The sequence below is a fragment of the Oncorhynchus mykiss genome, chromosome 6 (genome assembly GCF_013265735.2).
Source record: "Oncorhynchus mykiss isolate Arlee chromosome 6, USDA_OmykA_1.1, whole genome shotgun sequence".
Taxonomy (NCBI): domain Eukaryota; kingdom Metazoa; phylum Chordata; class Actinopteri; order Salmoniformes; family Salmonidae; genus Oncorhynchus; species Oncorhynchus mykiss.
Window position 1 is genome coordinate 94,590,500 of NC_048570.1, and position 14,769 is coordinate 94,605,268.

Consider the following 14,769-nt stretch of genomic DNA (forward strand, 5'->3'; position numbering starts at 1 on the left):
TCTTTAATGTGTCAATAACAGACAGAAGGTCACTAGAAGACTGAATGTGTCCATAACAGACAGAAGGTCACTAGAAGACTGAATGTGTCCATAACAGACAGAAGGTCACTAGAAGACTGAATGTGTGCATAACAGACAGAAGGTCACTAGAAGACTGAATGTGTCCATAACAGACAGAAGGTCACTAGAAGACTGAATGTGTCCATAACAGACAGAAGGTCACTAGAAGACTGAATGTGTCCATAACAGACAGAAGGTCACTAGAAGACTGAATGTGTCCATAACAGACAGAAGGTCACTAGAAGACTGAATGTGTCCATAACAGACAGAAGGTCACTAGAAGACTGAATGTGTCCATAACAGACAGAAGGTCACTAGAAGACTGAATGTGTCCATAACAGACAGAAGGTCACTAGAAGACTGAATGTGTCCATAACAGACAGAAGGTCACTAGAAGACTGAATGAATGATAGAAAGTAGTATTTACATCAAAACAATGCATTTCCTGTTAATACCTGAGATTTGTCAGGGTCTCATCAACACATTGAACTCATGAACACTATTTGCCAATAACAGCTGGTGTGCGATGTCTAACATTAAAGAAGTCTCAAGGTTATGCTCGCCTGAGGTAGAGTACCTCGTGATAAGCTGTAGACCACACTATCTACCAAGAGAGTTCTCATCTGTATTATTCGTAGCTGTCTATTTACCACCACAAACCGATGCTGGCACTAAGACCGCACTCAACGAGCTGTGTAAGGCCATAAACAAACAAGAAAACGCTCATCCAGAAGCGGCCCTCCTAGTGGCCGGGGACTTTAATGCAGGCAAACTTAAATCCGTTTTACCTCATTTCTACCAGCAATTTCTACCTCAGTGCAACCTGAGGGACAAAACACTAGACCTCCTTTACTCCACACACAGAAACATGTACAAAGCTCTCCCTCGCCCTCCATTTGGCAAATCCGACCATAATTCTATCCTCCTGATTCCTGCTTACTAGCAAAAACTAAAAGCAGGAAGTACAAGTGACTCGCTCAATACGGAAGTGGTCAGATGACGTGGATGCTACGCTACAGGACTGTTTTGCAGCACAGACTGGAATATGTTCCAGGATTCATCCCTTGGCATTGAGGAGTAACCTCAGTAACCGGCTTCATCAATAAGGTGCATCGTCGTCCCCACAGTGACCGTACATACATATTCCAACCAGAAGCCATGGATTACAGGCAACATCCGCATCGAGCTAAAGGCACTAAGGACACTAATCCTAAGAAATCCTGCTAAACGGGCAAAGCATTAATACAGGACTCAGATTGAATCCTACTACACCGGCTCTGACGCTCGTCGGATGTGGCAGGGCTTGCTAACGATCACAAAGAGAAACCCAGCCGCGAGCTGCGGAAGTGACACGAGCCTACCACACAAGCTAAATGCCTTTTATGCTCGCTTCGAGGCAAGCAACACTGAAGCATGCATGAGAGCACAAGCTGTTCCGGATGACTGTGTGATCAAGCTCTCCATAGCCGAAGTGGGAAGGAGAGTGATGGAGTACTGCATCAGATGACCTGGCCTCCACAATCACCCGACCTCAACCCAATTGAGATGGTTTGGAATGAGTTTGACCGCAGAGTGAAGGAAAAAGAGGCAACAAGTGCTCAGCATATGTGGGAACTCCTTCAAGACTGTTGCAAAAGCATTCCAGGTCAAGCTGGTTGAAAGAATGCCAAGAGTGTACAAAGCTGTCATCAAGGCAAAGGATGGCAACTTTGAAGAATCTAAAAATATTTAAAAAAAATGTAAAACACTTTTTTTGGTTACTCAATTATTTCATATGTGTTAATTCATAGTTTTGATGTCTTCACTATTATTCTACAATGTATAAAATGGTACAAATAAAGGAAAACCCTTGAAGGAGCCGGTGTGTCCAAACATTTGACTGGTACATGTTTCAAGCAGACCACCATAGTCCCTGTGAAGGTAACCTGCCTAAATGATTACCACCTCGTATCACTCACGTCACTATATAGCCTCGGTATTGTTATTTTAGTGTGTTACTTTTTTATTTTATTGTATTTTTCACTTTAGTTTAGTAAATATCTTCTTAACTCTAATTTCTTGAACTGCATTGTTGGTTAAAGGGCTTGTAAGTAAACATTTCACTGTAAGATCTACTACACCTGTTGTATTCAGCATTTCACTGTAAGGTCTACTACACCTGTTGTATTCATCATTTCACTGTAAGGTCTACTACACCTGTTGTATTCAGCATTTCACTGTAAGGTCTACTACACCTGTTGTATTCAGCATTTCACTGTAAGGTCTACTACACCTGTTGTATTCAGCATTTCACTGTGAGGTCTACTACACCTGTTGTATTCAGCAGTTCACTGTAAGGTCTACTACACCTGTTGTATTCAGCATTTCACTGTAAGGTCTACTACACCTGTTGTATTCAGCATTTCACTGTAAGGTCTACTACACCTGTTGTATTCAGCATTTCACTGTAAGGTCTACTACACCTGTTGTATTCAGCATTTCACTGTAAGGTCTACTACACCTGTTGTATTCAGCATTTCACTGTAAGGTCTACTACACCTGTTGTATTCAGCATTTCACTGTAAGGTCTACTACACCTGTTGTATTCAGCATTTCACTGTAAGGTCTACTACACCTGTTGTATTCAGCATTTCACTGTAAGGTCTACTACACCTGTTGTATTCAGCATTTCACTGTAAGGTCTACTACACCTGTTGTATTCAGCATTTCACTGTAAGGTCTACTACACCTGTTTTATTCATCATTTCACTGTAAGGTCTACTACACCTGTTGTATTCAGCATTTCACTGTAAGGTCTACTACACCTGTTGTATTCAGCATTTCACTGTAAGGTCTACTACACCTGTTGTATTCATAATTTCACTGTAAGGTCTACTACACCTGTTTTATTCATAATTTCACTGTAAGGTCTACTACACCTGTTTTATTCATCATTTCACTGTAAGGTCTACTACACCTGTTGTATTCATCATTTCACTGTAAGGTCTACTACACCTGTTGTATTCAGCATTTCACTGTGAGGTCTACTACACCTGTTGTATTCAGCATTTCACTGTAAGGTCTACTACACCTGTTGTATTCAGCATTTCACTGTAAGGTCTACTACACCTGTTGTATTCAGCATTTCACTGTAAGGTCTACTACACCTGCTGTATTCAGCATTTCACTGTGAGGTCTACTACACCTGTTGTATTCATCATTTCACTGTAAGGTCTACTACACCTGTTATATTCAGCATTTCACTGTAAGGTCTACTACACCTGTTGTATTCAGCATTTCACTGTGAGGTCTACTACACCTGTTATATTCAGCATTTCACTGTAAGGTCTACTACACCTGTTGTATTCAGCATTTCACTGTGAGGTCTACTACACCTGTTGTATTCAGCATTTCACTGTAAGGTCTACTACACCTGTTGTATTCATCATTTCACTGTAAGGTCTACTACACCTGTTGTATTCAGCATTTCACTGTGAGGTCTACTACACCTGTTGTATTCAGCATTTCACTGTGAGGTCTACTACACCTGTTGTATTCATCATTTCACTGTAACATTTGATTTTACATTGATAATGTAGTTATTCATTTTCATGTGTTGTAAGGTCTACTTATGGCATCGTTCTGCCCCTGAACAGGCAGTTAAACCACTGTTCCGAGGCCGTCATTGAAAATAAGAATTTGTTCTTAACTAACTTGCCTAGTTAAATAAAGGAAAACATTTTTTTTTTAAACTTACCCACAAATTCAGGAGTCCCAAAAATGTTTTTAAACTCTGCCCCCGCCTCGATTTTGTGTGCGAGTCCGAAATCGATTAGTTTGATCCTTGGCAATGGCACGTTCTTGTCCAACAGCATGATGTTTTCAGGCTGAAAAACAGAAAGAGAGTGAAGGGATTTGCTGAGAGAGCATTTCTGATCATTAGTGGGCATGAGTTTACTGGGTCTGTTCCAGTCCTGTCTCCTCAGGTTAAAAAATATCAGAAAACAAACCCTGTCAACCCCAACGTCAGATAAACCCTGTCAACCCCAACGTCAGATAAACCCTGTCAACCCCAACGTCAGATAAACCCTGTCAACCCCAACGTCAGATAAACCCTGTCAACCCCAACGTCAGATAAACCCTGTCAACCCAACGTCAGATAAACCCTGTCAACCCAACGTCAGATAAACCCTGTCAACCCAACGTCAGATAAACCCTGTCAACCCCAACGTCAGATAAACCCTGTCAACCCCAACGTCAGATAAACCCTGTCAACCCAACGTCAGATAAACCCTGTCAACCCAACGTCAGATAAACCCTGTCAACCCCAACGTCAGATAAACCCTGTCAACCCCAACGTCAGATAAACCCTGTCAACCCAACGTCAGATAAACCCTGTCAACCCAACGTCAGATAAACCCTGTCAACCCCAACGTCAGATAAACCCTGTCAACCCCAACGTCAGATAAACCCTGTCAACCCAACGTCAGATAAACCCTGTCAACCCAACGTCAGATAAACCCTGTCAACCCCAACGTCAGATAAACCCTGTCAACCCAACGTCAGATAAACCCTGTCAACCCAACGTCAGATAAACCCTGTCAACCCCAACGTCAGATAAACCCTGTCAACCCCAACGTCAGATAAACCCTGTCAACCCAACGTCAGATAAACCCTGTCAACCCAACGTCAGATAAACCCTGTCAACCCCAACGTCAAATAAACCCTGTCAACCCAACGTCAGATAAACCCTGTCAACCCCAACGTCAGATAAACCCTGTCAACCCAACGTCAGATAAACCCTGTCAACCCCAACGTCAGATAAACCCTGTCAACCCAACGTCAGATAAACCCTGTCAACCCAACGTCAGATAAACCCTGTCAACCCCAACGTCAGATAAACCCTGTCAACCCAACGTCAGATAAACCCTGTCAACCCAACGTCAGATAAACCCTGTCAACCCCAACGTCAGATAAACCCTGTCAACCCCAACGTCAGATAAACCCTGTCAACCCCAACGTCAGATAAACCCTGTCAACCCCAACGTCAGATAAACCCTGTCAACCCCAACGTCAGATAAACCCTGTCAACCCCAACGTCAGATAAACCCTGTCAACCCAACGTCAGATAAACCCTGTCAACCCAACGTCAGATAAACCCTATCAACCCCAACGTCAGATAAACCCTGTCAACCCCAACGTCAGATAAATCCTGTCAACCCAACGTCAGATAAACCCTGTCAACCCAACGTCAGATAAACCCTGTCAACCCCAACGTCAGATAAACCCTGTCAACCCAACGTCAGATAAACCCTGTCAACCCCAACGTCAGATAAACCCTGTCAACCCCAACGTCAGATAAACCCTGTCAACCCAACGTCAGATAAACCCTGTCAACCCCAACGTCAGATAAACCCTGTCAACCCCAACGTCAGATAAACCCTGTCAACCCAACGTCAGATAAACCCTGTCAACCCCAACGTCAGATAAACCCTGTCAACCCCAACGTCAGATAAACCCTGTCAACCCCAACGTCAGATAAACCCTGTCAACCCCAACGTCAGATAAACCCTGTCAACCCCAACGTCAGATAAACCCTGTCAACCCCAACGTCAGATAAACCCTGTCAACCCAACGTCAGATAAACCCTGTCAACCCAACGTCAGATAAACCCTATCAACCCCAACGTCAGATAAACCCTGTCAACCCAACGTCAGATAAACCCTGTCAACCCCAACGTCAGATAAACCCTGTCAACCCCAACGTCAGATAAACCCCGTCAACCCAACGTCAGATAAACCCTATCAACCCCAACGTCAGATAAACCCTGTCAACCCAACGTCAGATAAACCCTGTCAACCCAACGTCAGATAAACCCTGTCAACCCAACGTCAGATAAACCCTGTCAACCCCAACGTCAGATAAACCCTGTCAACCCAACGTCAGATAAACCCTGTCAACCCCAACGTCAGATAAACCCTGTCAACCCAACGTCAGATAAACCCTGTCAACCCCAACGTCAGATAAACCCTGTCAACCCAACGTCAGATAAACCCTGTCAACCCCAACGTCAGATAAACCCTGTCAACCCAACGTCAGATAAACCCTGTCAACCCCAACGTCAGATAAACCCTGTCAACCCCAACGTCAGATAAACCCTGTCAACCCAACGTCAGATAAACCCTGTCAACCCAACGTCAGATAAACCCTGTCAACCCCAACGTCAGATAAACCCTGTCAACCCCAACGTCAGATAAACCCTGTCAACCCAACGTCAGATAAACCCTGTCAACCCAACGTCAGATAAACCCTGTCAACCCCAACGTCAAATAAACCCTGTCAACCCAACGTCAGATAAACCCTGTCAACCCCAACGTCAGATAAACCCTGTCAACCCAACGTCAGATAAACCCTGTCAACCCAACGTCAGATAAACCCTGTCAACCCCAACGTCAGATAAACCCTGTCAACCCCAACGTCAGATAAACCCTGTCAACCCCAACGTCAGATAAACCCTGTCAACCCCAACGTCAGATAAACCCTGTCAACCCCAACGTCAGATAAACCCTGTCAACCCCAACGTCAGATAAACCCTGTCAACCCCAACGTCAGATAAACCCTGTCAACCCAACGTCAGATAAACCCTGTCAACCCAACGTCAGATAAACCCTATCAACCCCAACGTCAGATAAACCCTGTCAACCCCAACGTCAGATAAATCCTGTCAACCCAACGTCAGATAAACCCTGTCAACCCAACGTCAGATAAACCCTGTCAACCCCAACGTCAGATAAACCCTGTCAACCCAACGTCAGATAAACCCTGTCAACCCCAACGTCAGATAAACCCTGTCAACCCCAACGTCAGATAAACCCTGTCAACCCAACGTCAGATAAACCCTGTCAACCCCAACGTCAGATAAACCCTGTCAACCCCAACGTCAGATAAACCCTGTCAACCCAACGTCAGATAAACCCTGTCAACCCCAACGTCAGATAAACCCTGTCAACCCCAACGTCAGATAAACCCTGTCAACCCCAACGTCAGATAAACCCTGTCAACCCCAACGTCAGATAAACCCTGTCAACCCCAACGTCAGATAAACCCTGTCAACCCCAACGTCAGATAAACCCTGTCAACCCAACGTCAGATAAACCCTGTCAACCCAACGTCAGATAAACCCTATCAACCCCAACGTCAGATAAACCCTGTCAACCCAACGTCAGATAAACCCTGTCAACCCCAACGTCAGATAAACCCTGTCAACCCCAACGTCAGATAAACCCCGTCAACCCAACGTCAGATAAACCCTATCAACCCCAACGTCAGATAAACCCTGTCAACCCAACGTCAGATAAACCCTGTCAACCCAACGTCAGATAAACCCTGTCAACCCAACGTCAGATAAACCCTGTCAACCCCAACGTCAGATAAACCCTGTCAACCCAACGTCAGATAAACCCTGTCAACCCCAACGTCAGATAAACCCTGTCAACCCAACGTCAGATAAACCCTGTCAACCCCAACGTCAGATAAACCCTTTCAACCCAACGTCAGATAAACCCTGTCAACCCCAACGTCAGATAAACCCTGTCAACCCAACGTCAGATAAACCCTGTCAACCCCAACGTCAGATAAACCCTGTCAACCCCAACGTCAGATAAACCCTGTCAACCCAACGTCAGATAAACCCGTCAAACCCAACGTCAGATAAACCCTGTCAACCCAACGTCAGATATACCCAACGTCAGATAAACCCTGTCAACCCAACGTCAGATAAACCCTGTCAACCCAATGTCAGATAAACCCTGTCAACCCAACGTCAGATAAACCCTGTCAACCCAACGTCAGATAAACCCTGTCAACCCAACGTCAGATAAACCCTGTCAACCCAACGTCAGATAAACCCGTCAAACCCAACGTCAGATAAACCCTGTCAACCCAACGTCAGATATACCCAACGTCAGATAAACCCTGTCAACCCAACGTCAGATAAACCCCCGTCAACCCAACGTCAGATAAACCCTGTCAACCCCAACGTCAGATAAACCCTGTCAACCCAACGTCAGATAAACCCTATCAACCCAACGTCAGATAAACCCTGTCAACCCAACGTCAGATAAACCCTATCAACCCAACGTCAGATAAACCCTGTCAACCCAACGTCAGATAAACCCTGTCAACCCAACGTCAGATAAACCCTGTTAACCCAACGTCAGATAAACCCCCGTCAACCCAACGTCAGATAAACCCCCGTCAACCCAACGTCAGATAAACCCTGTCAACCCAACGTCAGATAAACCCTGTCAACCCAACGTCAGATAAACTCTGTCAACCCAACGTCACATAAACCTTGTTAACCCAACGTCAGATAAACCCTGTCAACCCAACGTCAGATAAACCCTATCAACCCAACGTCAGATAAACCCTGACAAACCCAACGTCAGATAAACCCTGTCAACCCAACGTCAGATAAACCCTGTCAACCCAACGTCAGATAAACCCCCGTCAACCCAACGTCAGATAAACCCCTGTCAAACCCAACGTCAGATAAACCCTGTTAACCCAACGTCAGATAAACCCCTGTCAAACCCAACGTCAGATAAACCCAACGTCAGATAAACCCTATCAACCCAACGTCAGATAAACCCTGACAAACCCAACGTCAGATAAACCCTGACAAACCCAACGTGGATGAAAGAAGTGCACTGTCAGAGGGCTTAAGCACGTGTTGAAAGAGTAGTCCAGCCTCATTAAATGGATGTCCTGCCCTATTCTGCAGGGCTACTCCTCTCCTCCTGTTTCCTGCTTCTGGGTGACACCTTTTAAATCTTCCATCACCGTGACCGTACTGTGTTCCTGACTTTGGCATTGCCAGCCGGCTGTGGTGAAAAGGAGCCTTCCTATGTACTTTTGTCTCTCCCTCCCCTCTCTTTTGTCTCTCCCTTCCCTCTCTTTTGTCTCTCCCTCTCCTCTCTTTTGTCTCTCCCTCCCATGTCTCTTTTGTCTCTCCCTCCCCTCTCTTTTGTCTCTCCCTCCCATGTCACTTTTGTCTCTCCCTCCCCTCTCTTTTGTCTCTCCCTCCCCTCTCTTTTGTCTCTCCCTCTCCTCTCTTTTGTCTCTCCCTCCCCTCTCTTTTGTCTCTCCCTTCCCTCTCTTTTGTCTCTCCCTCCCCTCTCTTTTGTCTGTCCCTCCCCTCTCTTTTGTCTCTCCCTCACCTCTTCTGTCTCTACCTCCCCTTGTCTCTTTTGTCTCTCCCTCCCCTTGTCTCTTTTGTCTCTCCCTCCCCTCTCTTTTGTCTCTCCCTCCCCTCTCTTTTGTCTCTCCCTCCCATGTATCGTTTGTCTCTCCCTCCCCTCTCTTTTGTCTCTCCCTCCCCTCTCTTTTGTCTCTCCCTCCCCTCTCTTTTGTCTGTCCCTCCCCTCTCTTTTGTCTGTCCCTCCCCTCTCTTTTGTCTCTCCCTCCCCTGTCTCTTTTGTCTCTCCCTCCCCTCTCCTTTGTCTGTCCCTCCCCTGTCTCTTTTGTCTCTCCATCCCCTCTCTTTCATCTCCCCTTCCCTCCCCCGTCTCTTTCGTCTCCTCCTCCTTCTCCTGTCTCTTTTGTCTCCTCTTCCCTCTCCCCTGTCTCTTTCGTCTCCTCCTCCCTCTCACATCTCTTTCGTCTTCTCCTCCCTCTCTCCCGTCTCTTTCGTCTCCTCCTCCCTCTCCCGTCTCTTTTGTCTCCTCCTCCCCCTCCCCTGTCTCTTTCGTCATCTCCTCCCTCTCCCCTGTCTCTTTCGTCTCCTCCTCCCTCTCCCGTCTCTTGTCTCCTCCTCCCTCTCCCCTGTCTCTTTTGTCTCCTCCTCCCTCTCCCCTGTCTCTTTTGTCTCCTCCTCCCTCTCCCCTGTCTCTTTTGTCTCCTCCTCCCTCTCCCCTGTCTCTTTTGTCTCCTCCTCCCTCTCCCCTGTCCCCTCCTCCCTCTCCCCTGTCTCTTTCGTCTCCTCCTCCCTCTCCCCTGTCTCTTTTGTCTCCTCCTCCCTCTCCCCTGTCTCTTTTGTCTCCTCCTCCCTCTCCCCTGTCTCCTCCTCCCTCTCCCCTGTCTCTTTTGTCTCCTCCTCCCTCTCCCCTGTCTCTTTTGTCTCCTCCTCCCTCTCCCCTGTCTCCTCCTCCCTCTCCCCTGTCTCCTCCTCCCTCTCCCCTGTCTCTTTCGTCTCCTCCTCCCTCTCCCCCGTCTCTTTCGTCTCCTCCTCCCTCTCCCCCGTCTCTTTCGTCTCCTCCTCCCTCTCCCGTCTCTTTCGTCTCCTCTTCCCTCTCCCGTCTCTTTCGTCTCCTCCTCCCTCTCCCGTCTCTTTCGTCTCCTCCTCCCTCTCCCGTCTCTTTCGTCTCCTCCTCCCTCTCCCGTCTCTTTCGTCTCCTCCTCCCTCTCCCGTCTCTTTCGTCTCCTCCTCCCTCTCCCCTGTCTCCTCCTCCCTCTCCCCTGTCTCTTTCGTCTCCTCCTCCCTCTCCCGTCTCTTTCGTCTCCTCCTCCCTCTCCCGTCTCTTTCGTCTCCTCCTCCCTCTCCCGTCTCCCCTGTCTCCTCCTCCCTCTCCCCTGTCTCTTTCGTCTCCTCCTCCCTCTCCCGTCTCTTTCGTCTCCTCCTCCCTCTCCCCTGTCTCTTTCGTCTCCTCCTGCCTCTCCCCTGTCTCTTTCGTCTCCTCCTCCCTCTCCCGTCTCTTTCGTCTCCTCCTCCCTCTCCCGTCTCTTTCGTCTCTTCCTCCCTCTCCCGTCTCCTTCGTCTCCTCCTCCCTCTCCCCTGTCTCTTTCGTCTCCTCCTCCCTCTCCCGTCTCTCCCGTCTCTTTCGTCTCCTCCTCCCTCTCCCGTCTCTCCCGTCTCTTTCGTCTCCTCCTCCCTCTCCCGTCTCTCCCGTCTCTTTCGTCTCCTCCTCCCTCTCCCGTCTCTTTCGTCTCCTCCTCCCTCTCCCGTCTCTTTCGTCTCCTCCTCCCTCTCCCGTCTCTTTCGTCTCCTCCTCCCTCTCCCCTGTCTCTTTCGTCTCCTCCTCCCTCTCCCGTCTCTCCCGTCTCCCCCTCTGTATCCCCTCCCCATCTCTCCCGTCTCCCCCTCCCCCAGTCTTCCTGTGGTGAGACCACAGCAAGCCTCTCTGTCAACGCCGGGAAGGACTACACCCTTATTGAACCCTTTTCCCATACCTGACACAGCGCTTTCTCTCTCCCTCTCCTTCTCTGTCCATCTCTCTATCTGAGGTAAAGTGCTGCGAGCTGCACCCCCCAAGTGTCTCTCTTATTAATGGGATTTAAAGCTCTCAGCAGTACAGATTTCAGCCGTCCAGCCCTCATTTAAGCAAGCTCATGACAAGACCATAATGCATTATACAGTACCTGCAGTCTAAAGTGACTATACTTCTCGAAACAGTTGTATATTTCAGTTTCACTTCGTACAGCAGTCTATAGATCTTTCTATATATCTATCATCTTTGTACAGCAGTCTACACATCTTTCTATATATCTATCATCTTTGTACAGCAGTCTATTCATCTTTCTATCTAAACTCAGCAAAAAAAGAAACGTCCCTTTTTCAGGATCCTGTCTTTCAAAGATGATTCGCAAAAATCCAAATAACTTCACAGATCTTCATTGTAAAGGGTTTAAACACTGTTTCCCATGCTTGTTCAATGAACCATAAACAATTAATGAACATGCACCTGTGGAAAGGTCGTTAAGACACTAACAGCTTACAGACAGTAGGCAATTAAGGTCACAGTTATGAAAACTTAGGACACTAAAGAGGCCTTTCTACTGACTCTGAAAAACACCAAAAGAAAGATGCCCAGGGTCCCTGCTCATCTGCGTGAATGTGCCTTAGGCATGCTGCAAGGAGGCATGAGAACTGCAGATGTGGCCAGGGAAATAAATCGCAATGTCCGTACTGTGAGACGTCTGTCATGGTCTAGGGCAGTGTGTCACAGCATCATTGGATTGAGCTTGTTGTCATTGCAGGCGATCTCAATGCTGTGCGTTACAGGGAAGACATCCTCATGTGGTACACTTCCTACAGGCTCATCCTGACATGACCCTCCAGCATGACAATGCCACCAGCCATACCTCTCATTCTGTGTGTAATTTCCTGCAAGACAGGAATGTCAGTGTTCTGCCATGGCCAGCGAAGAGCCCAGATCTCAATCCCATTGAGCACATCTGGGACCTGTTGTATCAGAGGGTGAGGGCTAGGGCCAATCCCCCCAGAAATGTCCAGGAACTTGCAGGTGCCTTGGTAGAAGAGTTGGGTAACATCTCACAGCAAGAACTGGCAAATCTGGTGCAGGCCATGAGGAGATACACTGCAGTACTTAATGCAGCTGGTGGCCACACCAGATACTGACTGTTACTTTTGATTTTGACCCTCCCTTTGTTCAGGGACACATTATTCTACTTCTGTTAGTCACATGTCTGTGGAACTTGTTCAGTTTATGTCTCTAAGTTGTTGAATCTTGTTATGTTCATACAAATATTTACACATGTTAAGTTTGCTGAAAATAAACACAGTTGACAGTGAGAGGACGTTTACTTTTTTGCTGAGTTTATCTATCATTTTTGTACAGCAGTCTATAGATCTTTCTATATATCTACCATCTTTGTACAGCAGTCTATAGATCTTTCTATATATCTACCATCTTTGTACAGCAGTCTATAGATCTTTCTATATATCTACCATTTTTGTACAGCAGTCTACAGATCTTTCTATATATCTACCATCTTTGTACAGCAGTCTACAGATCTTTCTATATATCTATCATCTTTGTACAGCAGTCTATAGATCTTTCTATATATCTACCATCTTTGTACAGCAGTCTACAGATCTTTCTATATATCTATCGTCTTTGTACAGCAGTATAAACATCTTTCGAAATATCGATCATCTTTGTACAGCAGTCTATAGATCTTTCTATATATCTACCATCTTTGTACAGCAGTCTATAGATCTTTCTATATATCTACCATCTTTGTACAGCAGTCTACAGATCTTTCTATATATCTACCATCTTTGTACAGCAGTCTATAGATCTTTCTATATATCTACCATCTTTGTACAGCAGTCTATAGATCTTTCTATATATCTACCATCTTTGTACAGCAGTCTATAGATCTTTCTATATATCTACCATCTTTGTACAGCAGTCTATAGATCTCTCTATATATCTATCATCTTTGTACAGCAGTCATTAGATCTTTCTATATATCTACCATCTTTGTACAGCAGTCTATAGATCTTTCTATATATCTACCATCTTTGTACAGCAGTCATTAGATCTTTCTATATATCTACCATCTTTGTACAGCAGTCTACAGATCTTTCTATATATCTATCATCTTTGTACAGCAGTCATTAGATCTTTCTATATATCTACCATCTTTGTACAACAGTCTATAGATCTTTCTATATATCTACCATCTTTGTACAGCAGTCTATAGATCTTTCTATATATCTACCATCTTTGTACAGCAATCTATAGATCTTTCTATATATCTACCATCTTTGTAGTTATCGTTCATTAGAGAGGAGGACCAGTTAGGATGGCACCATGGTACTTATCGTTCATTAGAGAGGAGGACTAGTGTGTTGTGAGGATGGCACCATGGTAGTTATCGTTCATTAGAGAGGAGGACCAGTGTGTTGTGAGGATGGCACCATGGTAGTTATCGTTCATTAGAGAGGAGGACCAGTGTGTTGTGAGGATGGCACCATGGTAGTTATCGTTCATTAGAGAGGAGGACCAGTGTGTTGTGAGGATGGCACCATGGTAGTTATCGTTCATTAGAGAGGAGGACCAGTGAGGATGGCACCATGGTAGTTATCGTTCATTCGAGAGGAGGACCAGTGTGTTGTTAGGATGGCACCATGGTAGTTATCGTTCATTAGAGAGGAGGACCAGTGAGGATGGCACCATGGTAGTTATCGTTCATTAGAGAGGAGAACCTGTTAGGATGGCACCATGGTAGTTATCGTTCATTAGAGAGGAGGACCAGTTAGGATGGCACCATGGTACTTATCGTTCATTAGAGAGGAGGACTAGTGTGTTGTGAGGATGGCACCATGGTAGTTATCGTTCATTAGAGAGGAGGACCAGTGTGTTGTGAGGATGGCACCATGGTAGTTATCGTTCATTAGAGAGGAGGACCAGTGTGTTGTGAGGATGGCACCATGGTAGTTATCGTTCATTAGAGAGGAGGACCAGTGTGTTGTGAGGATGGCACCATGGTAGTTATCGTTCATTAGAGAGGAGGACCAGTTAGGATGGCACCATGGTAGTTATCGTTCATTAGAGAGGAGGACCTGTGTGTTGTGAGGATGGCATCATGGTAGTTATTGTTCATTAGAGAGGAGGACCAGAGTGTTGTGCTTAGTTGCAGCTGCTCTTCTGAATGACTGGCATCACTAGACTGGCCGGGTACTGAAGAGTTAGACTGGCCCACCTAACAGGACTGTTGGCCACAGAGATTATTTGTCACCATAGAAACTAAATCTTGTCTTCGCCTCTAAAATGGCTTCCCTCATTGGTAGTGTCTCATAAAGGCAGCACACGCACGCACGCATGCACACACACACACACACACACACACACACACACACACACACACACACACACACACACACACACACACACACACACACACACACACACACACACACACACACACACACACACACACACACAAACCTCCCCTGTGTGTGTGTGTATACAGTGTGTGTGTGTC

General features: G+C 46.3%; 1 protein-coding gene across 1 annotated transcript in view; it reads right to left on the minus strand.

Moving 5' to 3' along the window:
• LOC110527030 (death-associated protein kinase 3) overlaps positions 1–14,769 on the minus strand; it is a 39,042-nt gene that overhangs the window by 11,248 nt on the left and 13,025 nt on the right. The window contains exon 5 of the mRNA XM_036981640.1: positions 3,797–3,926. Coding sequence (XP_036837535.1) covers positions 3,797–3,926 — 130 coding nt within the window. The remainder of the gene's footprint in view (positions 1–3,796; positions 3,927–14,769) is intronic.